We start from the raw sequence: 23,274 nt of genomic DNA, 5'->3' as shown, positions 1-23,274 counted from the left end.
GGCAATTTTAAAAGGTACAAAAATGACCCTAGCCCCAATCAGTTTTCCTCCAGATGGTTGGTAGCTTAGAGGGAAAAAAAAAAAAGAATAGTTAACTAAAAGCTGGCATCTGGGTGGAAACAAAGGCGGCTTAGAGCCAGGCATCTACAATGGAATGGAATACCGGGTATAAAGCTTTACACCTGCTGAAAGAAGGTAATGGAGACCAGCAAAGGCAGGTTTGTTAAGCATGCATATCCTCCATTCAGAGCCTTTTGTGAAGTTTTCCAGCCTACCTAAGGGATCTCAGTCTTCAAGAAGAACAGAGCTTCATGTCAGAGTGTGAAACTGGGTATGGCATTGCACAATATACAAACGTATTGTGTTACCTGGACTTCATCAGGAGATGGACAAATAGAGTAACTCGCTCGTGAGACATGGCAGTTGCTGGTTAATCCTATTCCCGAAGAATACTCAGGGACACCTGGTATGATTTTTTAAGTGAAGCATCAAATTAAGTGTCCAGATTTATCTTGTTGAAAGCCATAGGATTATTTTGTGCTACCAAAACTTGGAAGAAAAATGTTATGGAAATATATTGAGGCTTCAAAAGTAGGCAAGAATCTATGATAGCATAATTAACTATGACAATTCTAAGACATAAAAGTCATCAGGTGAGCATTTGCCATTCAATCAGATGATTCCTGTTTGAAGAATAACTCTTAACAACCAACATTTTCATTAAGACATCTTACTATTATATGCCAAGGCAATTACTTGAGGCAGATTATATCATGATTCCCCTTTTACAGACATGACCACTGAGATGAAAGGAGACTTTCCTAAGGCTTTTGTGTGGTAGAGCTGGGACTGGGATTGTCTCAGTCCAAAACCCATGCACCTAATAGCTACTATATTTTGCCCACCTAAGAACATTTATTGAATGTATATCAAGTGCCAAACACTGTTATAAGCTCTTTAGAACTACCCTACAAGGTAGGTACACTTTTTTACCCCATTTTCTAGAAGACATCTTCACAATTAACCTTCTATGCCCAAGCTTTTCTCCATAGCCCACCCAGTCTTCTAGCCTAGTGGTCTACCAAACTGACTAGCCCTATAGGATAAGGATTGTAGTAAAAGAGGTATGCCTTATACTTAACAGCATTGTCATACAACACAAATAAAGAATTATAATTCCCTGGGATGTACAGAATAGCACTACTGTCTTGAAATATTGCTTAGAAAATAAAATTGTGTTATGAATGTCAGCACTGTATAAAATGACAGGATACATCATACAGATAAGAAGATTTTCATGACCAAAGATGCTATTATCGTTAAGAACAATGTCAAGACATTAAAAATATCTTTTCTTCTACCAGTGGATGGTGACATGGAAGAGAAGAGAGATGAATGGTGGCCTCCCAGGGAGTGGATATTTATAGGTATAAAGACTTTTAAGTTTAATTTTCTAAATTGGATAGCTCTAATATTTTTAAGAAGAAACTAAAAGATCACAAGCTTTTTCACCTCTCAATACCAAATTAGCAACAATATCTAAGTTATTAGTAGTATTCTACTCACAGATGAGTCTGTGTCCTGAAGCGCAAAGAGCACCAGAAAGTGGGTTTTCATAGTTCATTTGCTTGTGTTCTAAGTTTAAGAGGAAAAAAAGAACCTCAAACTCCATGACAGAGATTTCTATCTACAACATCAGTTAACCTCCTTCCTTTTCTGCCAACTGGAAATTAAATTTATAAGAATCTGTTTATGGAACATGATGCTAACCTATGATCCACTAATATCTGAAGCAATCATATTAAACTCTTTCTGGAATCACAATTTTATGTAACATTACAGAATGGAATAACCAAATGACCATTAAATTCTTTGTTGTAAGGGAGAGAAGTTGGCTTGGTTTGGGCTTCAAACAAAACTGTATTGGAATACGCACTTTGTCTCTTCCTCCTAGTTTTTCCTTGGATATATGTGATTTAACCTCTCTGAAGGTTATTATCTCTATATAAGATGGTGATCCTAATAGTTACTGCATAAACTTGCCATAAGAACATTTGCAAAGGATTTGGGGAATAATGTTTGTTCAGCTTCCACCAGACTTTCCTATAGGAAAATTGAAGAATGTCCAAAGGGTATGAGGACAGTCTTTGACTATTTTGGTAGGATTTATTTTTCTCATGTCTTTCTCACGTTCTTGTCTGGGAAATAATAGAAATAGAATATCAATCAATGGACAGACATGGAAGGGAGAGAGGAATTTTCAAAGCCAAGCATAGAATATTTTACAGTATCAGAGCTTCTAGGCATTAAGGATGATGTTCTGTTTTGTAATTTTATGAACCACTGCTCCACATCTACCTTTCCATTCTTCCCCAAGGAGGGTTTTTCCAAGCCAGTATCATGCTTGGCGCATATCAGATGCTGTCCTTTATCAGGGTACATGGTACTCCAGATCAATGGGAAGGAGTCTAGTTAGAGTTAACCAGGTCAGAAATCAACCTAAGAGACCCAGCTCAAAAAGATCCAGTCATCACCAATTCCTTCTAATATACTTTGACACCAGTTTACCCAAGGCTGCCAACAATCATCCCTTAAAAGAGATATGAATCAGAACTTAGACTAAATATAAAGTATTGGTCTCCCCAGTAGTAGGATGTCTAGCCTCCTTGTGATGAGATAAGCCTAGTAAAAAACATCTTTGGTCTTAATTTTGGTGTGTGCATTCTCAGTCACTTCAGTCACGTCCGACTCTTTGAGACCTGATGGACTGTAGCTTGCCAGGCTTTTCTGTCCATGGGATTCTCCAGACAAGAATACTGGAATGGTTTGCCATTTCCTCCTCCAGGGGATCTCCCTGACCTAGGGATCGAATCCAGGACTTCTGCATCTGCTGCATTGGCAGGCGGGTTCTTTACCACTGGCACCCCCTGGGGAAGCCCTAATTTTGGTAATAATGTGTAATGAGTTGCTCTTTTCTGAGAAGTTAATGCAAAGTAAAGTATTATAAACTAGTAATTCATTCATCCAATAAATATTTGCCAGAAGCTTACCAGGTGTTCCTACTGTGCTAGAAGCTGGAGATACAGCAATGACCAAAATACCAAGAGACACACTTTCATGAAGCTTATGTTCTGGTGACAGTTTAGTGAGTTGTGAAGGATATTTTCACTTTCTGATAAGAAACAGCAAACATCTGCTCTGTAATTTAGCCAATAGGCTTACTTTTCTAACTGTCAGACCTTGGAGACAGTTCAAGATGGCAAAATAGGAAGATCCCAAACTCACTTCCTCCCACTGAGGCAATGAAGCTACAGCTACATATTGATCAATTCCCCTGAAAAAGACCTGCGAACTAGCTGGCTAAGTCCTCCAGAATAAAGGGTAGCTGCACTAAAAAATATACCACAGGGGTTCAACAGTAGACTAGATGATGCAAAGAAAGAATTAGTGATCTGGAGAACAAGGTAATAGAACTTACCCAAAACAAAGCAGGAAAAAGAAAAAAATTTTAAAAAGTGAAAATTTCTTAAGGGACCTATGGGACAATATCAAGCAGAGTAACTTTTGCATCATAGGGGTCCCAGAGAAGAGCGAGAGAATGAGGCAGAAAACTTATTTGAAGAAATAATGGCTGAAAACTTTCCTAACCTGGGGAAGGAAATAAACATCCAGGTCTAAGGGGCCCAGAGAGTCCCAAACTATGAATTCAAAGAGACCCACACCAAGTCACATAATCAAAATGTTGTCAACAATTAAACAAAGAATTTTAAAAGCAGTAGGATAAAAACAACTCACTCCATAGAAGAGAACTCTCAGAACACTATCAGCATATTTCTCAGTAGAAACTTTGCAAGCCAGTAGAAAGTAGCATGATCTATTTAAAGGGCTAAAAGGAAAAAAAAATCTTCAAACCAAGAATACTCTACCCTGCAAGGTTATCATTAGAAATTGAAGGAGAAATAGAGCTCTCCAGACAAATGAAAGCTAAAGGAGTTCATTACCACTAAACTGGCCTTGTAAGAAATGTTACAAGAATTTCTATAAGTTGATTAAGACACTAATTAGTAACAAGAAAGCATATACCTTCAAAAGATAAAGATCTCACTGGCAAAGTCGAACATACAATAAAGGCAGTAAATTAATCACTTACAGTTAGTATGGAGGCCAAAAGACTAAAAAATAATAAAAATCTAGAAATACAATAGCTAGTTAAGGGATATACAAAATAAAAAGATGCAAAATATGATGTCGAAAACATAAAACTTGGGAGGAAATATAAAAATGTAGAGTTTTAAGTATGTTCAAACTTAACTTGCTATCAACTTAAAACAGACTGACATATACATGTACATGTGTGTGTGTATAGGCTATTATATGTGAGCCTCATGGTAATCATAAAGCAAGAACCTATAGCAGATACACACAAAAAAATGAAAAAGGAATCTAAATATAACATTATAGAAAGTCATCAAAACACAAGAAAGAAAGATAAGAATAAAGGGAAAAGGACTTCCCTGGTGGTCCAGTGATTAAGAATCTGCCTATCAATGCAGCAGACATGGGTCTGATCCCTGGTCCAGGAAGATTCCACATGCTGCAAGGCATCTAAGCCCATGTGCTGCCACAACTATTGAGCCTAAGCTCTAGATAGCATGAGCCGCAACTACTCAGCCCCTGTGCCACAGTTATTAAAGCCTGCATGCCCTAGAGCCTGTGCTCTGCAACAAGAGAAGCCCCCACAATGAGAAGATCATGCACCACAATGAGAGAGTAGCTCCACCTGCCACAACTAGAGAAAGCCCACGTGCAGCAACAAAGATCCAGGGCAGTCAATAAATAAATAAAATAAAGAATAAAGGGACAGGACTCCCCTGGTGGTCCAGTGGTTAAAACTTTGCCTGCCAATGCAGGGGGCACAGGTTCAACTCCCTGGTCCAGGAAGATTCCACATGCTGTGGGGCAACTAAGCCTGTGCACCACAACTACGGAACTCTAGAGTCCCCAAGGCACAACTGCTGAGCCTGTGCGCCACAACTAATGAATCCCTCGTTAGAGCCCATGCTCTGCAGCAAGAGAAGCCACCACAATGAGAAGCTCGCATACCGCAACTCGAGAGAACCTGTTTGGTCCAACTAGAGAAAACTTGAGCAACGAAGACCCACCGCAGCCAAAAAAGACGACGAAGCACACAAACACACAGAAAAGAATAAAGGAATAGAGAGGAACTACAAAACAGCCAGGAAACAATGAACAAAATGGGCAATAAGTATATAACTATCGATAATTACTTTAAATGTAAATGAACTTAATAGTCCAATAAAAACATGGAGTGGCTGAAAGGATAAAAAACAAGAACCATCTACATGCTGCTTAAGAGACTCGTTTCCAATAAAAGGACACACAGAAAGAAAGTGCAGCGATAGAAAAAGATATTTTATGCAAATAGAAGCCCAAAGAATTCTGGGGTGGCTATACTTTTATCAAACAAAACAGACTTTAAAATGACATCTGTAAGAAAAGAAATAGATGGGTATTGCATAATGATAAAAGGGTCAATCCAGCAAAAAAGATGTAACATTTGTACTATCTATGCACCCAACATGGGAGCACCTTAGGATATAATGCAAACATTAACAGATCTAAAATGAGAAACATAGTAATACAGTACTACAAAATAATGAGGGGCTTAATACCCCATTTACATCAATAGATACAGCTTTCAGATAGGAAAATCAGTAAGGAAGCATTGGCCTATAACCACACATTAGACCAGATAAACTTAATAGATATCTATATAACATTCCATCCAAAAACAGCAGAATGCACATTCTTTCAAAGTACACATAGAACTTTCTCCAGGCTAGATCACATGCAAGTCCACAAAACAAGACTCAATAAATTTTAAGAAAACTGAAAGGATAATCAAGCATCTTTTATGATCTTTTCTGACCATAATGGTATGAAACTAGCAGTTACAAGAAAAACTTGGAAAAATTACAAATATGTGGAGATTAAGCAATATACTACTTAACAACCATTGGTCAATTAAGAAATCAAAGCAGAAAATTTAAAAAATACTTTGAAACAAATGGAAAAAAAATACACCATAAAAAAATGTATTGGACGCAGCAAAAGCAGTCCTAAGAGTAAAGTTTATAGCAATACAGACCTTCCTCAAGAAACAAGAAAAAACTGAAATAATCTAACTTTATATCTAAAGGTACTACAGAAACAAGAACAAACAAAGCAAATGGTAGAAGGAAGGAAATAATAAAAATCAGGATGAAAATAAATAAAATAGAGACTAAAAAGAAATAGAAAAGATCAATGAAACTAAGAGCTTTCTTTGAAAAAATAAACAAAATTTTGATATTTTTATCTAGACTAAGTAAAAAAAGAGAGAAGACAAATAAATAAGATCAGAAATTAAAGAGAAGTTACAACTGATATTAAAGGAAAAAAAGGATCCTAAGAAAATACTACTAACACTTCTATGCCAACAAATTGAACAACAAAGAAGAACTGAATAAAATCCTAGAAACATATGATCTTCTGAGTCAGGAAGAAATAGAAAGTCTGAATAGACCGATTACTAGCAAAGAGATTGAATCAGTAATCAAATCCCAAAATACAAAGTTCAGGACCAGATGGCTTCACTGATGAATTCTACAAAACATTCAAAGATTTAATACCTATCCTTCTCAAACTCTTCCAAAAAACTGAAGAGGAGGAAATGCTCCCAAACTCATTTTATGACATTAACATTTCCCTGATACTAAAACCAGACAAGGACCCCACCTGCCAAATTAAATCACAGGCTAATGTTCCTGATGAACATAGATAACAAAAATCCTCAACAAAATATGAGCAAACTGAATCAACAATACATAAAAGGATCATACACCACAATCAAGTGGGATTTATTCCAAGGATGCAAGGATGGTTCAACATTCCAAAAAATCAACATGATACTTTGAATTAACAAAATGAAGAATCCAAAAAAAAAAAAATCACACAAAGATCTCGATACAGAAAAATATCTGACAAAATTCAACACCCATTCATAATAAAAATGGCATTTTTTTTTAACAGAAGTGGAGCAAATACGTCTAAAATTTGTATGGAACTACAAAAGATTCTGTGTAGCCAAAACAATTTTGAGAAAGAAGAACAAAGCTGGAGGGATCATGTGCCCTGATGTTACACTATACTACAAAGTATAGTAATCAAGACAGTATGATACTGGCAAAACAACAGACATGTAGGTCAATGGAACAGAATAGAGACCCAGAAAGAAACCCACACATGTATAGTCAGTTATCTACAGCCAAGGAGACAAGAATATGCAATGGCGAAAAAACAGACTCTTCAGTAAATGGTCTCAGAAAACTGGACAATCATATCCAAAAGAATGAAACTGGACTGCTATCTTACACCATACACAAAAGTTTACTCAAATGGATTAAAGACTTAAATATAGAACCAGAGACCATTAAACTCCTATAAGAAAACATAATTGGAAAGCTCCTTGACATGAGTCTAGCAATCTATTTTTTGGAGCTGACTCCAAAGGCAATGGAAGCAAAAGCAAATATAAACAAGTGTGACTATATCAAACTAAAGACCTCTCCACACACCAAGGAAACCAGAATTGAAAGAGACACGTGTACCCCACTGTTCATCGCAGCACTGTTTATAATAGCCAGGACATGGAAGCAACCTAGATGTCCATCAGCAGATGAATGGATAAGAAAGCTGTGGTACATATACACAATGGAGTATTACTCAGCCATTAAAAAGAATACATTTGAATCAGTTCTAATGAGGTGGATGAAACTGGAGCCTATTATACAGAGTGAAGTAAGCCAGAAAGAAAAACACCAATACAGTATACTAACGCATATGTATGAAATTTAGAAAGATGGTAACGATAACCCTGTATGCAAGACAGCAAAAGAGACACAGATGTATAGAACAGTCTTTTGGACTCTGTGGGAGAGGGAGCGGGTGATGATTTGGGAGAATGGCATTAAAACATGTATAATATCATATAAGAAATGAATCGCCAGTCCAGGTTCGATGCAGGATACAGGAAGCTTGGGGCTGGTGCACTGGGATGACCCAGAGGGATGGTATGGAGAGGGAGGTGGGAAGGGGGTTCAGGATGGGGAACATGTGTACACCTGTGGCGGATGCATGTTGATGTATGGCAAAACCAATACAATATTGTAAAGTAAAAAAATAAATAAAAATAAATAAATAAAATAAATAAAAATAAAGACCTCTCCAGAGGAAAGGAAATCATCAGCAAAATAAAAAGGCAATCTGCTGAATGGGAGATGATATTTGCAAATCATATATTCAATGAAGAGCTAATATCCAAAATATATGGTTGGCACTTGAACAACATGGGTTTGAACTTCATAGGTCCACTTTTCCATGGATTTTTTTTTCAACCAATACATACTGCAGGACTACAGAATAGGCAGTTGTTTGAATGTGCAGATGGCGAATTGTGGCTGTGAAGGGCTGACTTTAAATTATGTGGCAATTTACAACTGCATGGAGGATTGGTACCTCATCCTGAGTTGTTCAAGGGTCATTATAAAGAATTCATATAACTCAATCACAAAAAACAATTCAATGAAAAAATGGGCAGAGGATCTAAATAGACATTTTTCCAAAGAAGACAGCCAAATGGTCAATGGGCATATGAAAGGATGCTCAACATCATTAATTATCAGGGAAACGCAAACCAAAGCCACAGCAAAATATTACCTTACACCTCTTATAATGGCTATTCTCAAAAGGACAAGAAACTAGTGTTGGTAAAGATGTGGAGAAAAAGGAACCCTCGTGCACTTTTGGTAGGAATGTAAATTAGTACCACCACTAATGTGGATAACAGTATGGAGGTTCCTGAACAAATAAACTACCACATGATTCAGCAGTTCCACTTCTGGATACTTAACTGAAGGAAACAAAAACACTTATTCAAAATACATATACATATTCACCCCCATGTTCATTGCAGCATTATTTACAATAACCAAGATATGGAAACAATCTAAGTGCCCATCAATGGATGAATAGATAAATAAGAGATATATATATATGTATGTATTATATATATAATATATATTTACAATAGAATGTTAATTATCCATAAAAAATGAAATCAATTTTTTAATTTGTGACAACATGGATGCACTTTGAAAATACTATGCTAAATGAAGTAAGTTAGAGACAAATTCCGTATGATTTCACTTATATGTGGAATCTAAAAAACAAAACTCATAGGTCCAGAGAACAGGTTGGTGGTTACCAGAGAGGAGGTCAGCATGGGTGAAGAGGATGAAGAGGTACAAACTTGCAGTTATAAAATGAATACGTTATGGTGATATAAGTGTAGTACAGTGACTACCCTCACTGATACCATGTTGCAAATTGGAAAGTTACTATTAAATCTTAAAAGTTCGTATCACAAAATTTTGTAACTCTGTATGGTGACAGTGACTAGACGTATTGCGGTGATTGTTTCACAAGTATATGAACGCCAAAACTAATGTCATGAAACGAATGTCCTGTTGCATGTCAATTATACTTCAATTAAAAAAAAATTCAAATCTTGTCAGCCTCATAAATCATACCCTCCTAACGTTCCCCTGATATTCATCACCCAGCTTATTTCAGTACTTGAGTGACTCAGAGCTCTGTGCTTCGCAGTGCAGGCCTCTACATTTCTATATATCCCATATTAATTAGAAAATCCTTTTAAAAAATGATCAAAAATTTCCTTCATCCTAGATTTCCCTCTGAAACTACATAGTGTTGCCACATAAAAGATGGAGGTGCTGTGAGTTCCCAGTCAGCGGGAAGATGTTAGCCTTAAAAGGGAGCTTGGCTTCATTCCTGGGGTAGTGGAAAAGAAAAGCCTAGCTTTATATAGCTAAGTGGGCAGCACAGGGGCCCCCAGCTCTCCTACATTCTGTAGGCGATACTTTTTCATTTCCAAGTTTACTTTCTGAGAATCTTGCCAATCAAAGCATTTTTTGTCTTCCACCAATTTCAGAGACAAAAAATACCTCGAAGGGAAGCAGTAGAATAGTTACCTGCCTTCTGTAGGCAGCTTTCACAGTGTCCTTTTATGGCATCTAAGAGAATCATTTTTTATTGAATAATGTAGTTCCTGACAGTTTTGAAATGTAACCATTCAACACTTGTATTTTAGGTGAGTGTACAGTAACAATAAAGAAACACACACACTCACGCACACACACCATACAGACAGGGTCGATCAAGATTGAATTTTCCCCTAGGATGAAAGTGAGGTATTTGTGTGGAAACAGGCAGGTCCCTACCCCCAACAAGTCCGCAGTTCGAAAAGAAGCTTTATCTTTACTTCAAAAAGTTGCTGTTCATTACAGCATCCATGTCAGAGACCAATAAAGAAAAAAGCACCAGGGAGAGTGATTACTCTGTTCCTCCAACACAAATTGTTTTCCGCTAAGGATGAACACAAAGCTTTGTATCCACTAGATTAAGCACGTTAACTATAACCCTGTCTCTGGGCTACACTGAAGAAGAAAAGGAAGAACAAGCGATTATGCACACAACCTACATATAATATATATATATAATGAATATTAGCTACCCCACAGTAAGGTTAATTGTGGCTTCTCTGAACACTTAATCTGCAAGCCGTTGATAAATCCCACCCTGAATAGAAGTGGCTCGTATTTAGGTCACACAAAGTCATTGCCGTTTTTTAATTTAAACCACGCACTAGATTAAAACACAAGAGTATTTCAGGAGGACAATTCCGAAGCCACAGCAATAGGCTGTCATTTGGCGTAAAAAGTTTCCACAGCACACCCCAGGGACATGTTAATCAAAGCTTTTTAATGGATTCAGTCTGATCTGTGACAGGCTTTGTTCCAAAGATGGCATTTGCTGGAGAGAGCTGCAAGTTATCAATAAGACACAGTAATTGCGAGGAGTGATGGAGCTGTGTTTCTCGGGCTTTCTACCATCCAGCTTTTTTTTTTTTTAATCAGTTGAGGCAGAAATGTCTTGCCATAGAAGTCAAGGCATGACTTGGTTTTTCCTTTAATCACCCAACAGAGAATAAAGGGAAATGAAACAATAACAACAATAAAACTGACCTTAATTCATTTTTCTTTTAAAAAAAAAAAAGAACCCTCACACCACCTTCTTCTGTTTCTCCTCCTTGTTAAATCTTTGTCTTAGACTTTTAAGCCAGGGCTGGGCAGCAAGTCATTTAACCTGATCCAATAAATCTATTTTAACCAGAGGCAGCCTGGGGAAGCTCCTCTGTGGGCTGGTGCAGGGCCTTCTCCACCAAGTTCTCTGATATCATTCTGAAATCAAAGCAGCCAGAGGCTAAATTAATGACAGAGGATCACGCTGATCACCTATCAGGGATAGTTAGCTTTTCAGCCACTTAAGAAGGTTAAAATGTTCCCTGTTGGATGAAAAGTGTCTCGGTGCCCATTCAAAATGGTCATGCCTTAGGAACTGAATGGTTGCTTTCTTTAGTCAGTCACAACAGTCACTCTGGAAGATTAGAATCATTCCCCGAGTAAGAGATATGAAGGTGGTTAAGTGGGGGCAGGAAGGACATAGTATTCAAGAAGGAACCAGCCTCATTTATAGTGCCTTTTCACAACCACATGGCCGCCTTCGGCTCCAGTGAAGTCCCTGAGCTCATATGTCACCACTGAAGATTCCACACCTGGATAGCCAGTGTCAACACCTCAGAAAGCAAGGAAAGAACAATCAGACATCCGCAGCTCAGCCTGAGAGGACCTCTTCCTGGTTCCCAGTGTGTTCATGTCTATGCAGCTGTTACCTCGGTTCCCCAGGCAGGAGGTCGAGCAGATTTATCAAACTCTTCAGCTGGCTACACACTGCTTGCCTTTCCCTGTCTTTGACCAGGAAATAAAACAGTCTAGAGATACAAACCTGGGATATAACACTTCTGACACTGTGCCTCCTATTTACACACTCCATGTTTCCTGAAAGAAGCCCACACTCCTGAGTGGGCTCTTTAGGACTGATGACAAATGACTTTTCAGTCTCATTTCTTCTTCTCAGCCCCCAGCATTGGGCTTCTGTGGCTCACATAACGTGACTTGTAATTCCATCCCTCTTGTCTTTGTTTATAACATTCCTTCAGCCTGAAATACCCTTCCCCTCATTCTCCACTTACCAAATCTTGAGCCTGCAGGCCCCATTCCAATGCCATCACCCTGGTGAGGTCGGAATGAACCAAGACAAGGGACAGAGCCACAGAAGGCAGGGGCACAAAGGTCACGGTACCAGGGACCTGCGCTGTCATAAAGCTTTAGGGAGACGACTCAGCCCCCTAGGCAACAAGTCATTTGTTCTCAGAAGTCCATAGTCAACTGCTTCCCAGCAAAAGCAAACCTCTAAAACTGAGTGAAGAAAACTAAGAAAAGAAACTAACCTGGGTTCTGCTGCTGTGACAGCCAAGCAAGGAGCATACTCAGAGTCACTCAAGAAACCATACGCCTGGCCGTGGCTAGCATCTAGGGATGCAACACGGAACGAGGTCCTTGCTGAGACGGCAGGAGACATGGCTTTGCCTTCCAGTGTCCGTTTCCCATCTTTGGTTAACAGCTCCTTGATTATCCTTGAAGACAGTGGTAATTCAAACTTTGGGGTTTCCCAGGTGTCTCAGTGGTAAAGAATCCACCTGCCAATGCAGGAAATGCAAGAGACACAGGTTGTATCCCTAGGTTGGGAAGATTCCCTGGAGAAGGAAATGACGACTTACTCCAGTGTTCTTGACTGGAAAATCCCATGGATAGAGGAGCTTGGAGGGTTACAGTCCATGCGGTCACAAAGAGTTGGACTAGACTGAGTGACTACGCATGCACTTTAAATCATTAGAATCATCTGAAGGCTTGTCAAACACATTGATAAGCCCACCCCCTTGCTTTTACCCAACAGGCCTGGAGTGGGGCTAATTTGCATTTGTAACACGTCTCAGGTGATGCGAATGGTGTTGGCCCCACCAGAGCACGGGCTGAGAACCTCTGCTTTGGGAAACCACCTGATCCCCCTTCTCTCTGTTGTGTGGAGTGTGGATTTAAGGGCAGCAAGAGAGGAGGAAAGAAGGAGACTGGTTAAGAGCTGAGTGCTAAGGTATTCAATAGAGATGACGAGGGTCCAAATTAAGAAAGTAGATGGAGGAGTGAAGAGAAAAAAGAGAAACTGATCATTGACTAACCAAATTTGGGAATGAGAGAGAGAAGAGAGTCTAGAATGTCCCTACATCTTGGGCTTAAGAAATTAAGACTCATATCCCAGAGAGGGTCTATTTTATAAGAAGAGGCTTGTGCTGAATAATTGGTAAGAGGAAGGAGACAGTGAAGCTGAAAAGTTGATACATGGCGAATCATGGGGAGAAATAAGCAAAGACATGTGAATGTTTAAGAGGACAGGCCTGGCTCATACCCTGGGACACAGGGCTAAGGAAGAGGGCGAATGAAGATCATTTTGTGCACCGAAAGTTAAGAAATTGGGGGAATTCTCACTCGATATTGTATGAGATAGAAGTTTCTGGGATTAGACATTTGAGGAGAGAAGCTGGTAAGGGAAGTAGAAGAACAAGCCGGCTAGAGACAAGTGATGTTTCTGAGAAGCACTGAAAGACTCAAGTGACAATCCCAAATCGTATCCCTCAGGCTACTAGACTCATTTGAGCCTTATAACAACCCTTCAAGCTTCCAGTGGAATTTGAGCTTAAGCTAAGTCTCATAGCTATTTAATGGTAGACCCAAGTAATGAATCCAGATCTACTGATTTTCACAATAGTTAAATAGTTTCCTGTGTAAGGCAGCTAGTTGTTACCTAAAACAAGAGAAGATGTTTTTCTGGGAGGAAGGGAAAGGATTTGGATTCTCTCTTGCTCTCTCTCTCCACAGGTGACCAGAGCCTGCTCTGACCTGAACGTTTGCATCCCCTGCTCCCCACACCCCTCCCCCCACCACCATCACCAAATTCATATGTTGAAATCCTAATACTCACAGGTAATGGTATTAGCAGGTGGGGCCTCTAGGTAGTAAAATGGTCATGAAATTGGAGCCCTGGTGAACGGGATAAATTAGTTTTATAAAAGAGACCCCACAGAGCCTCCTGGCCCCCTCTTCCATGTGGGGACACAAGGAGAGGTCTGTGACAGAGCAAAGGGCCCTCACCTGAGCATGTTGACACCCTGATCTCGGACCTCCAGCCTCCAGAACGGTGAGAATTAAGTCTCTGCTGTTTACAAATCACGGTGTTATCTTCCTGAAGCAGCCACAATGGACTAAGAGTCCCAGTGAAAAAGCTTCTCCACATGTGTTTCTTATAGCCCTCTGAACATACAATGTCACATTTCAGGAGCAGTATGAACCCTGGCCTCACACTCTAAATAACTAACAACCCACTACCAGGGCGCTTCCAGTTTTGTCAATACCTATCATAAAAGTCTCCAAAACAAAATTCATTTTAGCTACTATTTAAAGTCATTTAAAGTCTAAGCCAGCAGTCCCCAACCTTTTTGGCGCCAGGGACCGAGTTCACGGCAGACAATTTTTCCACCGACTGAGGGTGAGCGTGGACAGTTTCAGGATGATTCAAGTGCATTACATGTATTGTGCACTTTATTTCTAATCTAAAGCAATCGCTGATCTAACAGGAGGTACCTAGTCCTTAGCCTGGAGGTTGGAGAACTCTGGTCTAAGCAACAGAGCCTCTCTGTGAAACCCTGTGCTTCCACAAAGATGCTACATTTCCCCAGAGGTAGACAGCATCACTCTGGTCCATTTTAGATGCAGACAGATCCCATTTCAAAGCATGTCTCATAATGGCTGTTGGATCAAATAAAGGCCCCTCAGCACAATGTTCTCAGCAGCCTGCAAGGGCCTGCCATCGTAGAAAGTAAGAGAACATATTCAGAGTAGGGTTACACAGCCTCGGTGTAGAAAAGCTTCCTGAATGGGTAACCCAAGAAGACAACATATATAGAAACACTCACCTGTTCTCAGAACCAACCGGATTTGTTTTTGTGTATAGGTGGAAAAATCTGATTCTGGGAATTTTCCCAAAGCAAAAACAAGCACCTGCCATTCACCCACCCACCCCCTACCCACCCACACTCACACAGATATGTGCATTTGTGATATACCTCACACACATCCTCACAAAACTAGGAGTGGTTAGGAAATGTCAAGAAAAGTAAAAGTGATGTTGATCAGTTTGCCACAACTAACTATGATTTTCAGTCTGTCGGAAAGAAAAAAAAAAACTAGTATGGAAATAACCAACTTGCCATCCTCGGTTATATACAGCAACAAAAATGCCGGCCTCCTCAGGAACTGTGAGTCCGTGTTTATGACAGTCGCTGGAAGCACAATGTTTCTGGAAGCACAATGTCTCCTCAGCAGGCTACCTTATCACACAAAGACCTGCGGGCCCAGTCTTCTACTTGCAACCAACCTGGTCTCCAGTCCCCATTTGGTGTCTATTTCATTTTGCAGCTGGCTAGAACAGCAGTCTAATAGGACCAAAGGATAATCAGTTCTTCCTTAAATTTTAAGAAGGGCTTCCATTAATGCAACTACCACCATGAGACTAAGAGTCTTCTAATTCAATCCCTAAGCTTAAAGTTTACGAGAATATCATTAAATTTAATAGTTTAAGAAGATTTCCAGCAACTGAATACAGCAAGAGAAGATCAGGCAATTAAATGCAGTGATCAGATTTTCAATTCAGGATTTCAAACCTCAGATGGGGTTTCCAAACTCTTCCTGCCTCTAGCATCCCACACTTCCTTGGCCCTCACTCTCAGCCGACAGCTTTACTGCATACTTCATTAAGAAAACAGAAATGTAACAAGGCCACTGGTGCAGGGATATTCACAAAGCACTGTTTTTAATCGTAAAAAAAATCAGATGTCCATAACTTGGAGAAGAAATTAATGCATTATGGTATATTAACACAACGGAATGCAGTATAGCAGTAAAAAGGAATGAACAAAATCTACACACATGAACATGGACAAATTAATAAACACACTGTTGAATGAACAAAGCAAGTTCCAGGCTTTAAGAAAATAAACAAAAAAGGAAACAGAAATGAAACACAAATCCTTCATCTTTACCACCCCTAGCCCACATTCCCACTCTGCTCTTTTTTCCTCCTGACCACTAAAGACCTCCTCTCACTAAAAGCCAACCTCTCTGTTCTCCTATCTTATCACTTCTCCAGGATTTCTCTCCTACAGTCACCTTCTACTTCTCCTGCATCAACCTCCCACTTTCAGATGGGAAATCCCTACTGGAGTTGCTCCCTCATTGAAAGAAAACCAAACCAAACATCTTCCCACATGTCTGCCCAATCCCTCTACAGTCCTTCCCAGTAAACCCTCTCAAGGGTGGTCTACAAGGGCTATCTCCACTTCCTCATCCCAGCACATTCTCAAGACCCCATTCTGCCTCCTCCCCTCACTCCCACCAAAACTATCCTTATTAAGGTAGCCATGGAATTCTATTTCACCAAACCCAACGGGTGCCTTACCAGATCTTTCGGAAGTACACCAAACACTGATGTTTTCTCTCTCATGCTTGCCTTTGTTGATCTTATATTCTCTCAGAGTTTCCCTCCTATCATATCACATGCTTATTCTCAGTCTTTTTTCCTGATTTCTCCTCCTATGGCTGACCTTGAGGATCAGCTCTGGATCTTGTCTCCCTTCCCAGATGATACTTATCTACACATGTTTCAAAATCATCTTTTGCTGATGACTTGCAAGTTGATGTATTTAGTTGAGACCTCTCCTCTGAGATCCAGACTTGTGATTCTAACTCTCTAACTTATGTGTGTACTTCTATTTCCAATGGACAATTTAAACTATGTCAGTAACAGAACTCTTGACGGTTTCCCACCAAAACTTTTTCCAACTCCTCTAATAGGTCTTCTAATAGACTAAACTGACATAGTTTAAATTGTCCATTGGAAATAGAAGTACACACATAAGTTAGAGAGTTAGAATCACAAGTCTGGAACTCAAAGGAGAGGTCTCAACTAAATTCAGTAATCGGAGAAGGCAATGGCAGCCCACTCCAGTACTCTTGCCTGGAAAATCCCATGGGCGGAGGAGCCTGGTAGGCTGCAGTCCATGGGGTCGCTAGGAGCTGGACACGGCTGAGTGAGTTCACTTTCACTTTTTACTTTTATGCTTTGGAGAAGGAAATGGCAACCCACTCCAGTGTTCTTGCCTGGAGAATCCCAAGGACAGGGGAGCCTGGTGGGCTGCTGTCTCTGGGGTCGCACAGAGTTGGACACGACTGAAGCGACTTAGCAGCAGCAGCATTTCAGTAATAACAAAAGCTGGTGTGTGTTCAATGCATACTAAGTGCCAGTAAGAAAGCCATCTACTGCTTAATGCTCATAGCATTCCTATGGAATAGATATTTTTATTATTCCTATGTTATAGAGGAGAAAACCAAGGCATAGAGAAGTTAACTTTGCTAAGGTCAGACAGCTAATAAGAATCTTAGATGAGATTAGGAGCCAGGCATTCTAGCCCAAGGGCCAATGCTTTTAAGCAATACATTATAGTATCTTCACCCCAGAAACTCTTAAAAGTTTCATTAATTAGTCTTTTCCCTAAATCCCCTTATTCTCAGTCATCAGTAAGTCCAATTCACTCCAGTACTAAAGGATATTATGGAACCCCCACTTCTCTTCATATACTCTACCACCATTTTGGTGTTCTGTACAGCCTCCTAACTGATTTAACCTCACTTTTTCTACCTCTGAACCACTCACCGTATTACTCAACTCAGGTTCATCTGTTGGCTGCTCAAAAACCAATAATTCAGAGGCCAAGTGTCAGCAGAAAGTAAAGATGCTTTAATCAGCAAAGCTAGTATTCTTGGGGGAAGGTGGACTCATGTCCCAAGACCAACTCTGAGCATTCTGCCCAGCCATGACAGCTTTTAAAGGGAAAAGGGGGAAAGAATCTCAGTGAATCATTAAGGCATGAGGTTGGATTCTGCATCATTCTCCATTGTGTGCATCGACTCTTCAGTTTTTATCTTGCCTGCATGATCTGCCAGCAGGATTCCTACGGGGACTAGTGGGGGTAGGGAACCAGTCATTCTTTAACTCCTTAATCTTCATCCTTACTTCTTTTAATCTAGGAAAATAATCAACAGGTTAGTCAAGGCATGGTGTGCATTCAGGAGAGCATAAGTCAGTAGTTAGGTGAAATTGCCTAGTGATCTCATTCCTATACTTAGGTTTTTATAAGGTTAGAGTGGAGCAGAAATGGGCAAAGACCAAAGGGGCAAAAGAGATGCTTTCAATCATGGATGGACAAGCATATTAAAAAGGGGAAGATCATATTCTGAAATTTAAAAACCATCAAAGGCATACCACTGCAGTTAGACAAAAATCTAATGTTCTCATGGTGCCCTCCAGGGCCCTGCATTTCCCTCCAACTTCTTTACAAGCCTCACGTCCCCACCTCACAGTTCCTCACCCCTGCTGGCCTCCTCTCAGCACCACAAATGCACCAGGGTTCCCCCTCCTCCCTATGTGGAGTGCCCTGTCCACCTGACTGCCTCCTGCCTACCATTCAGATCACTCCTGAGAAAGCGTCCCCTTCAACACTCTACCTAAAGTAAGGTTCTGGCGGATGCACTATTTGTTTTTCCATTTTCTTGGTTTTCTTAAAGAAAAAAACAAACGCCCTCTCCCAAGAAGCTGCACAAGGTCTGACCCAGGTCTTTCTTGTTCCTTATGAAAATGCTCATGTTCAGGACAACACCCGGCAGACTCGAGTCCCTCAGTAAATCTTAAATAATTAATATACTGATTCTCGGTTTTTAAAGTATCTTAAATGGATCAGGAATCTCAAATTTTAAGGTTCCATTGTTCCTGAAAGGGAGACTGATTATTGTGAATCACAAGAAATTTAGAAGTACTTATTCCTGAAAGAACTAAAAGGGGAAAAAAAAATTTCTTTGGATGAACAGGAATGTAAATTGTTGAGGGAAGCTTAGCTCAGCAGAGAAAATAAAATTTGTATTCTTTGCCTTTATGTGCTAATGGGGTATATAGGATCCTCTTACCCTGAAAAGTGAATAAGAAATTTAATTTAATAAAAATGTTTAAAATCCTAGTCAAAAAGTATAAATTTTCTAACATAGGAATCATGTGGAGAGTTATTAATAAATAGTATACCATGAATAAGACGTAAATGCATCACCTAAACTGTTAGACTTCCTGAAAAAAGCATGAACTTGACTTTGTCCCTGAGGTTTCTGAGATTCTCACTGAAAACAAGGGCATTTGTTGCCATTTATCAAGACCTCCACTTTAGACTTTCTAATAGGCAGTGAGAACAGCACTACTGATATTTGCTGGGTTCAACGATGACTTTGTTCAGTGTCATCTTGGGGCCAGTAAATTCGGCAGAGACAGCTTAAAGACATAATGTGCTGCTCTGTTATGGAATGCTGCATATGTCGGCCAGCATCTTGGGCTGCCTTGTCTATTTGCTACATTGTTTGATATTGCACACCCAAAACACTCCACTTGCTCATTCACTAACTCACCCATTGATTCAGAATATATGTCTTGAGAATCTAAACTATGCCAAGCACTGACCCAGAGGTTGGGGTTCAAGCACGGAAGAAAACAGACAAGGCCCTGTCTTATAGAGCTTTTACCTCATAGAGGATGGTAAGGATAAGTATGTTAACAATCTAAGAAACCCTGAAGCACACGAAGAAAATAAAACAAGGAAACAAAAGAAATGAGTGAGTGGGGCCCTGTTGGGGTGAGAACTGTGTACAGAGATAGAACAGAAGTTGGGGTGCTCAGAGGTGGACTCTCTGATCAGGCTACATTTGATCCAAGGGAGAACCATGCCAGGCAAAGCACAGCACCACCAAAGATTCAGGCTCATCAGTGCAAGTCCTTGTAAAATCTGGTTTTAGCAAGAACCCTGCCAAGTCAGTTTAACCAGAAACCCGTCCCCTTGATATCTGATCACCCTCAGTACATGATCATTTATCATCCACCAACCCCAGGGGATGTCTGATCATCTTGGCCTGTCTTCAGTAAAGAATCTTGTTGGGTCAGTGTAGCCAGAATTCCCCTTACCCTTGGTGTTCTCCTTGAGTAATTTTCCACCCCCGGACCCTGCCTCCTTGGCTATACTTTTCCACTTGTCCATGCCCCGCCTCTTGCCCCCATTGTAAAATCCCATTGTATTCAACCCTATACTTAACGAGATGGTCCTGAATAGAATCAGTGCTACCAACTTTAACAAGCGTCATTGGATTTTTTTTTTTTTCCTTTACCAAAACAAACGGCCAGTGGCCCGAGGTCACTTTGGCTGACACACTAAGTGGTGTGCAGAGGTATCAGGAAAGTGGGTCCAGGCCAGACCAGGTGGAAGGTCTGGCCCTGCTTCTGCACTGTGGGCTCGTGCACACTGAAAGGCAGGCATTTCGGTTTCTGTTTGAGTTAAGCCACTGCTCCCACCTGTCCTGCTTTGTGGCACACAGAGGGTGGGAGCAGGATGAAGTTCACTCTGGCCAGGCTGTGCTACCCACAAATCCTCTCAGGGGCTTTCCCACATGATTTTCTCTCTCGGGTCCCGAAACTGTTCCCTCCGCTTTCCCCTTCAGGCCTGGGGGCATCATCACTCTGCACTCTTAATATTCTTTGCAGTGAGGCTGTCCCACCTTTAGCTGCTTTTTCAAAACTCTGTCTCAGACCTCCTAGAAATTCTCATTAAACACCCACCCTGTGAGGGAAGTTCTCACCTGGACCTTGACTGAAGGACTGTAACCTAAAAGTACTGCCCAACCACTTGCTCTCTTTCAGCTTTTACCTTTCACTTCCTCCTTATCCTTCGGAAGTCATCTACTAGAAGCTGGTTCCTTTAAGTGGCACGCAACTCCATACAACATTACTCTGGGACTTTTCAGAGGTTTCTCAGTTGATTAAATGTCATTCAGCATCTATGGTTCCCTTTCTTTGCACAAAGCTTCCTGGTGATCAGAGCTCTCTTTAGGGTGATACCAGTCATTCCTATAAAATGATTCAGGATGGAATTTTTTAAAAGCGAAAGGCAGTGTGGTACAGAAAGAGCACTGGATTTGTAGTTGAACCATGTGACTCTTGGCAAGTTGATCTCCTTATCTTTAAGATAGTAATAACAACAATGTACAGTGATAAACTTTTTCATCAACACCACGATGAAAACTCCACTCCATTCTGAGGAAGAACCCGTCAGTAACAGCCAATCAGTCTAGCATTAAATTCTTCACTTCATTCTTTCTGAGACACAAGCTATAAAGAAAACCCAGGAAGACGCTTGTTTTGGTCACTTCTTAAAATGGCAATGCCCTCAGAAATGTTAGAATACAAAGGTTACTATATCAACCACTTTGGTCTGCTATAACCAAATACTACAGACTTGGAGGCTCAAATAATAGATATTTCTTTCTCACAGTTCTGGAGCCTGGACATCCAGTGCCAAGGTGCTGGCAGATGCAGTTTCCAGTGGCAGCTCTCTACCTGGCTTGCACATGGCTGCCTTCTCTTTGTGCCCTCACGTGGTGGAGAGAGAGTGCTGGTGTTCTTCTTCTTCTTGTAAGGGCACCAGCCCTGTCAGCTGTGACTCCATTTAACCTTCATCATCTCCATACCAGCCCTGTCTCTAAGTATAGTCACATTAGGGGGTTGGGGCTTCAACATAAAAATTGGAGGACTATGGGAAAGACACAAACATTCAGTTCATAATAGTTGTCTAGACCAACTACATGATAATCATTACCAAAATAGTATTTCTTTTGGGACCAGGAACACAGAGATGACTTAGAATTTCATTAGATTCAAAACTATTTTCCTCTGTGGTATGTAATGGAGTATGCTGAAGATTGTGGAGAAGGCAATGGCACCCCACTCCAGTTTTCTTGCCCGGAAAATCCCATGGACGGAGGAGCCTGGTAGGCTGCAGTCCATGGGGTCGCTAAGGGTCGGACACAACTGAGGAACTTCACTTTCACTTTTCACTTTCATGCATTGGAGAAGGAAATGGCAACCCACTCCAGTGTTCTTGCCTGGAGAATTCCAGGGACAGGGGAGCCTAGTGGGCTGCCGTCTATGGGGTTACACAGAGTCGGACACGAATGAAGTGACTTAGCAGCAGCAGCAGTGATCATTTATATGAATTAGACCCTGATGCTGGGAAGGATTAAAGGCAAAAGAGAAGAAGGTGGCAAAGGATGAGATAGATACATCGCTGACTCAAGGGACATGAATCTGAGCAAACTCCAGGAGACAGTGAAGGACAGAGGAGCCTGGCATGCTGCAGTCCATGGAACTGCAGAGTCAGCCATGACTTAGCAACTGAACAACAATAACATATAAACTAATTGCTTACTTAGAGTCTATGCACAAAACTAAACCAAAAAGCCAGGCTTCAATTTATGCTCTGTGATACCTAAAAATGTAAGTATCAATGGTTGCCATGGCTTCACTACAACTTTAACCAAAAATCTTGACCAGTATGAGAAGTATTCTTGCCACATCTTTCTGTCATTGCATTCATGCTTTCATAAGGGATTAAATTTTTTTAACCATTAAAAAAAATGCAAGAAACTGAATTTACATAATAGAGTACTTTATAGCAGTTTTAAGTTAACCAGATTGACATATTAAAAACAAATATGAAATGAAAATAGAAAAAGATTCCAGAAGGATATATATGCATTCTGTTCCCCCTTCTTTTCCACCTTGAACAGTATAATCTAAGATAAATGTTACAACGAACACTTTGTGAAACCCAAATGGCATGTTCGTGGATCTTACTATTTTTTTTTGAACTTTTCTGAATTTTCAAAATATTCAAAATTAAAAATAAAACATTTTAAGAATAACAAATATACATCAAGACAATAAGGCAAATTATAATAAAAGATACAGAACTAAAAATTACATTTGGGGAAAACCCAAAATACTTTCTCAGTACATCAGTGCTCAAGGATCCCGAAATAAGAATATCAGTCTCTTACCTAATAAGTATGGAAAAAGAGCAGAGTTTCACAGATTTCTTTCTTAAGGTTTGCAGGATGTTAATGTGCTTTTGTAGCTTCAAGGATGGTGAGGAACTGACGGTGAATACTGGACAAGTTAGAGCATGGTATTTCCCAGTTCACA

General features: G+C 40.2%; 1 protein-coding gene across 50 annotated transcripts in view; it reads right to left on the bottom strand.

Annotated features, from left to right (window-relative positions):
* Positions 1-23,274, bottom strand: part of LOC147368975 (uncharacterized) — a 724,353-nt gene that overhangs the window by 544,638 nt on the left and 156,441 nt on the right. For 6 of the 50 annotated variants that reach the window (XR_015167028.1, XR_015167029.1, XR_015167026.1 and 3 more), the window contains exons 1-2: positions 12,821-13,002; positions 12,491-12,676 (exon numbers count right to left, since the gene is read on the bottom strand). The exons of 5 other annotated variants lie outside the window; for them this stretch is intronic. Coding sequence is in view for 28 of the 45 variants with exons in the window: in XM_086410584.1 (XP_086266710.1) it covers positions 12,491-12,676; positions 12,821-12,879 (245 nt within the window). In the remaining 17 variants the exon portion in view is untranslated. Of the gene's footprint in view, positions 1-12,490; positions 13,767-14,246; positions 16,412-23,274 lie in introns of those variants that run through there. 39 more of the 50 variants (XR_015167033.1, XR_015167032.1, XR_015167031.1 and 36 more) reach the window with 24 other exon arrangements.

Source organism: Bos grunniens, chromosome 7, assembly GCF_055505025.1.
Source record: "Bos grunniens cultivar Pamir isolate PY7600 chromosome 7, Bosgru_T2T1.0, whole genome shotgun sequence".
Taxonomy (NCBI): domain Eukaryota; kingdom Metazoa; phylum Chordata; class Mammalia; order Artiodactyla; family Bovidae; genus Bos; species Bos grunniens.
The sequence above is the reverse complement of the archived record's forward strand: the minus strand, read 5'-3'. Positions and strand labels throughout refer to the sequence as shown.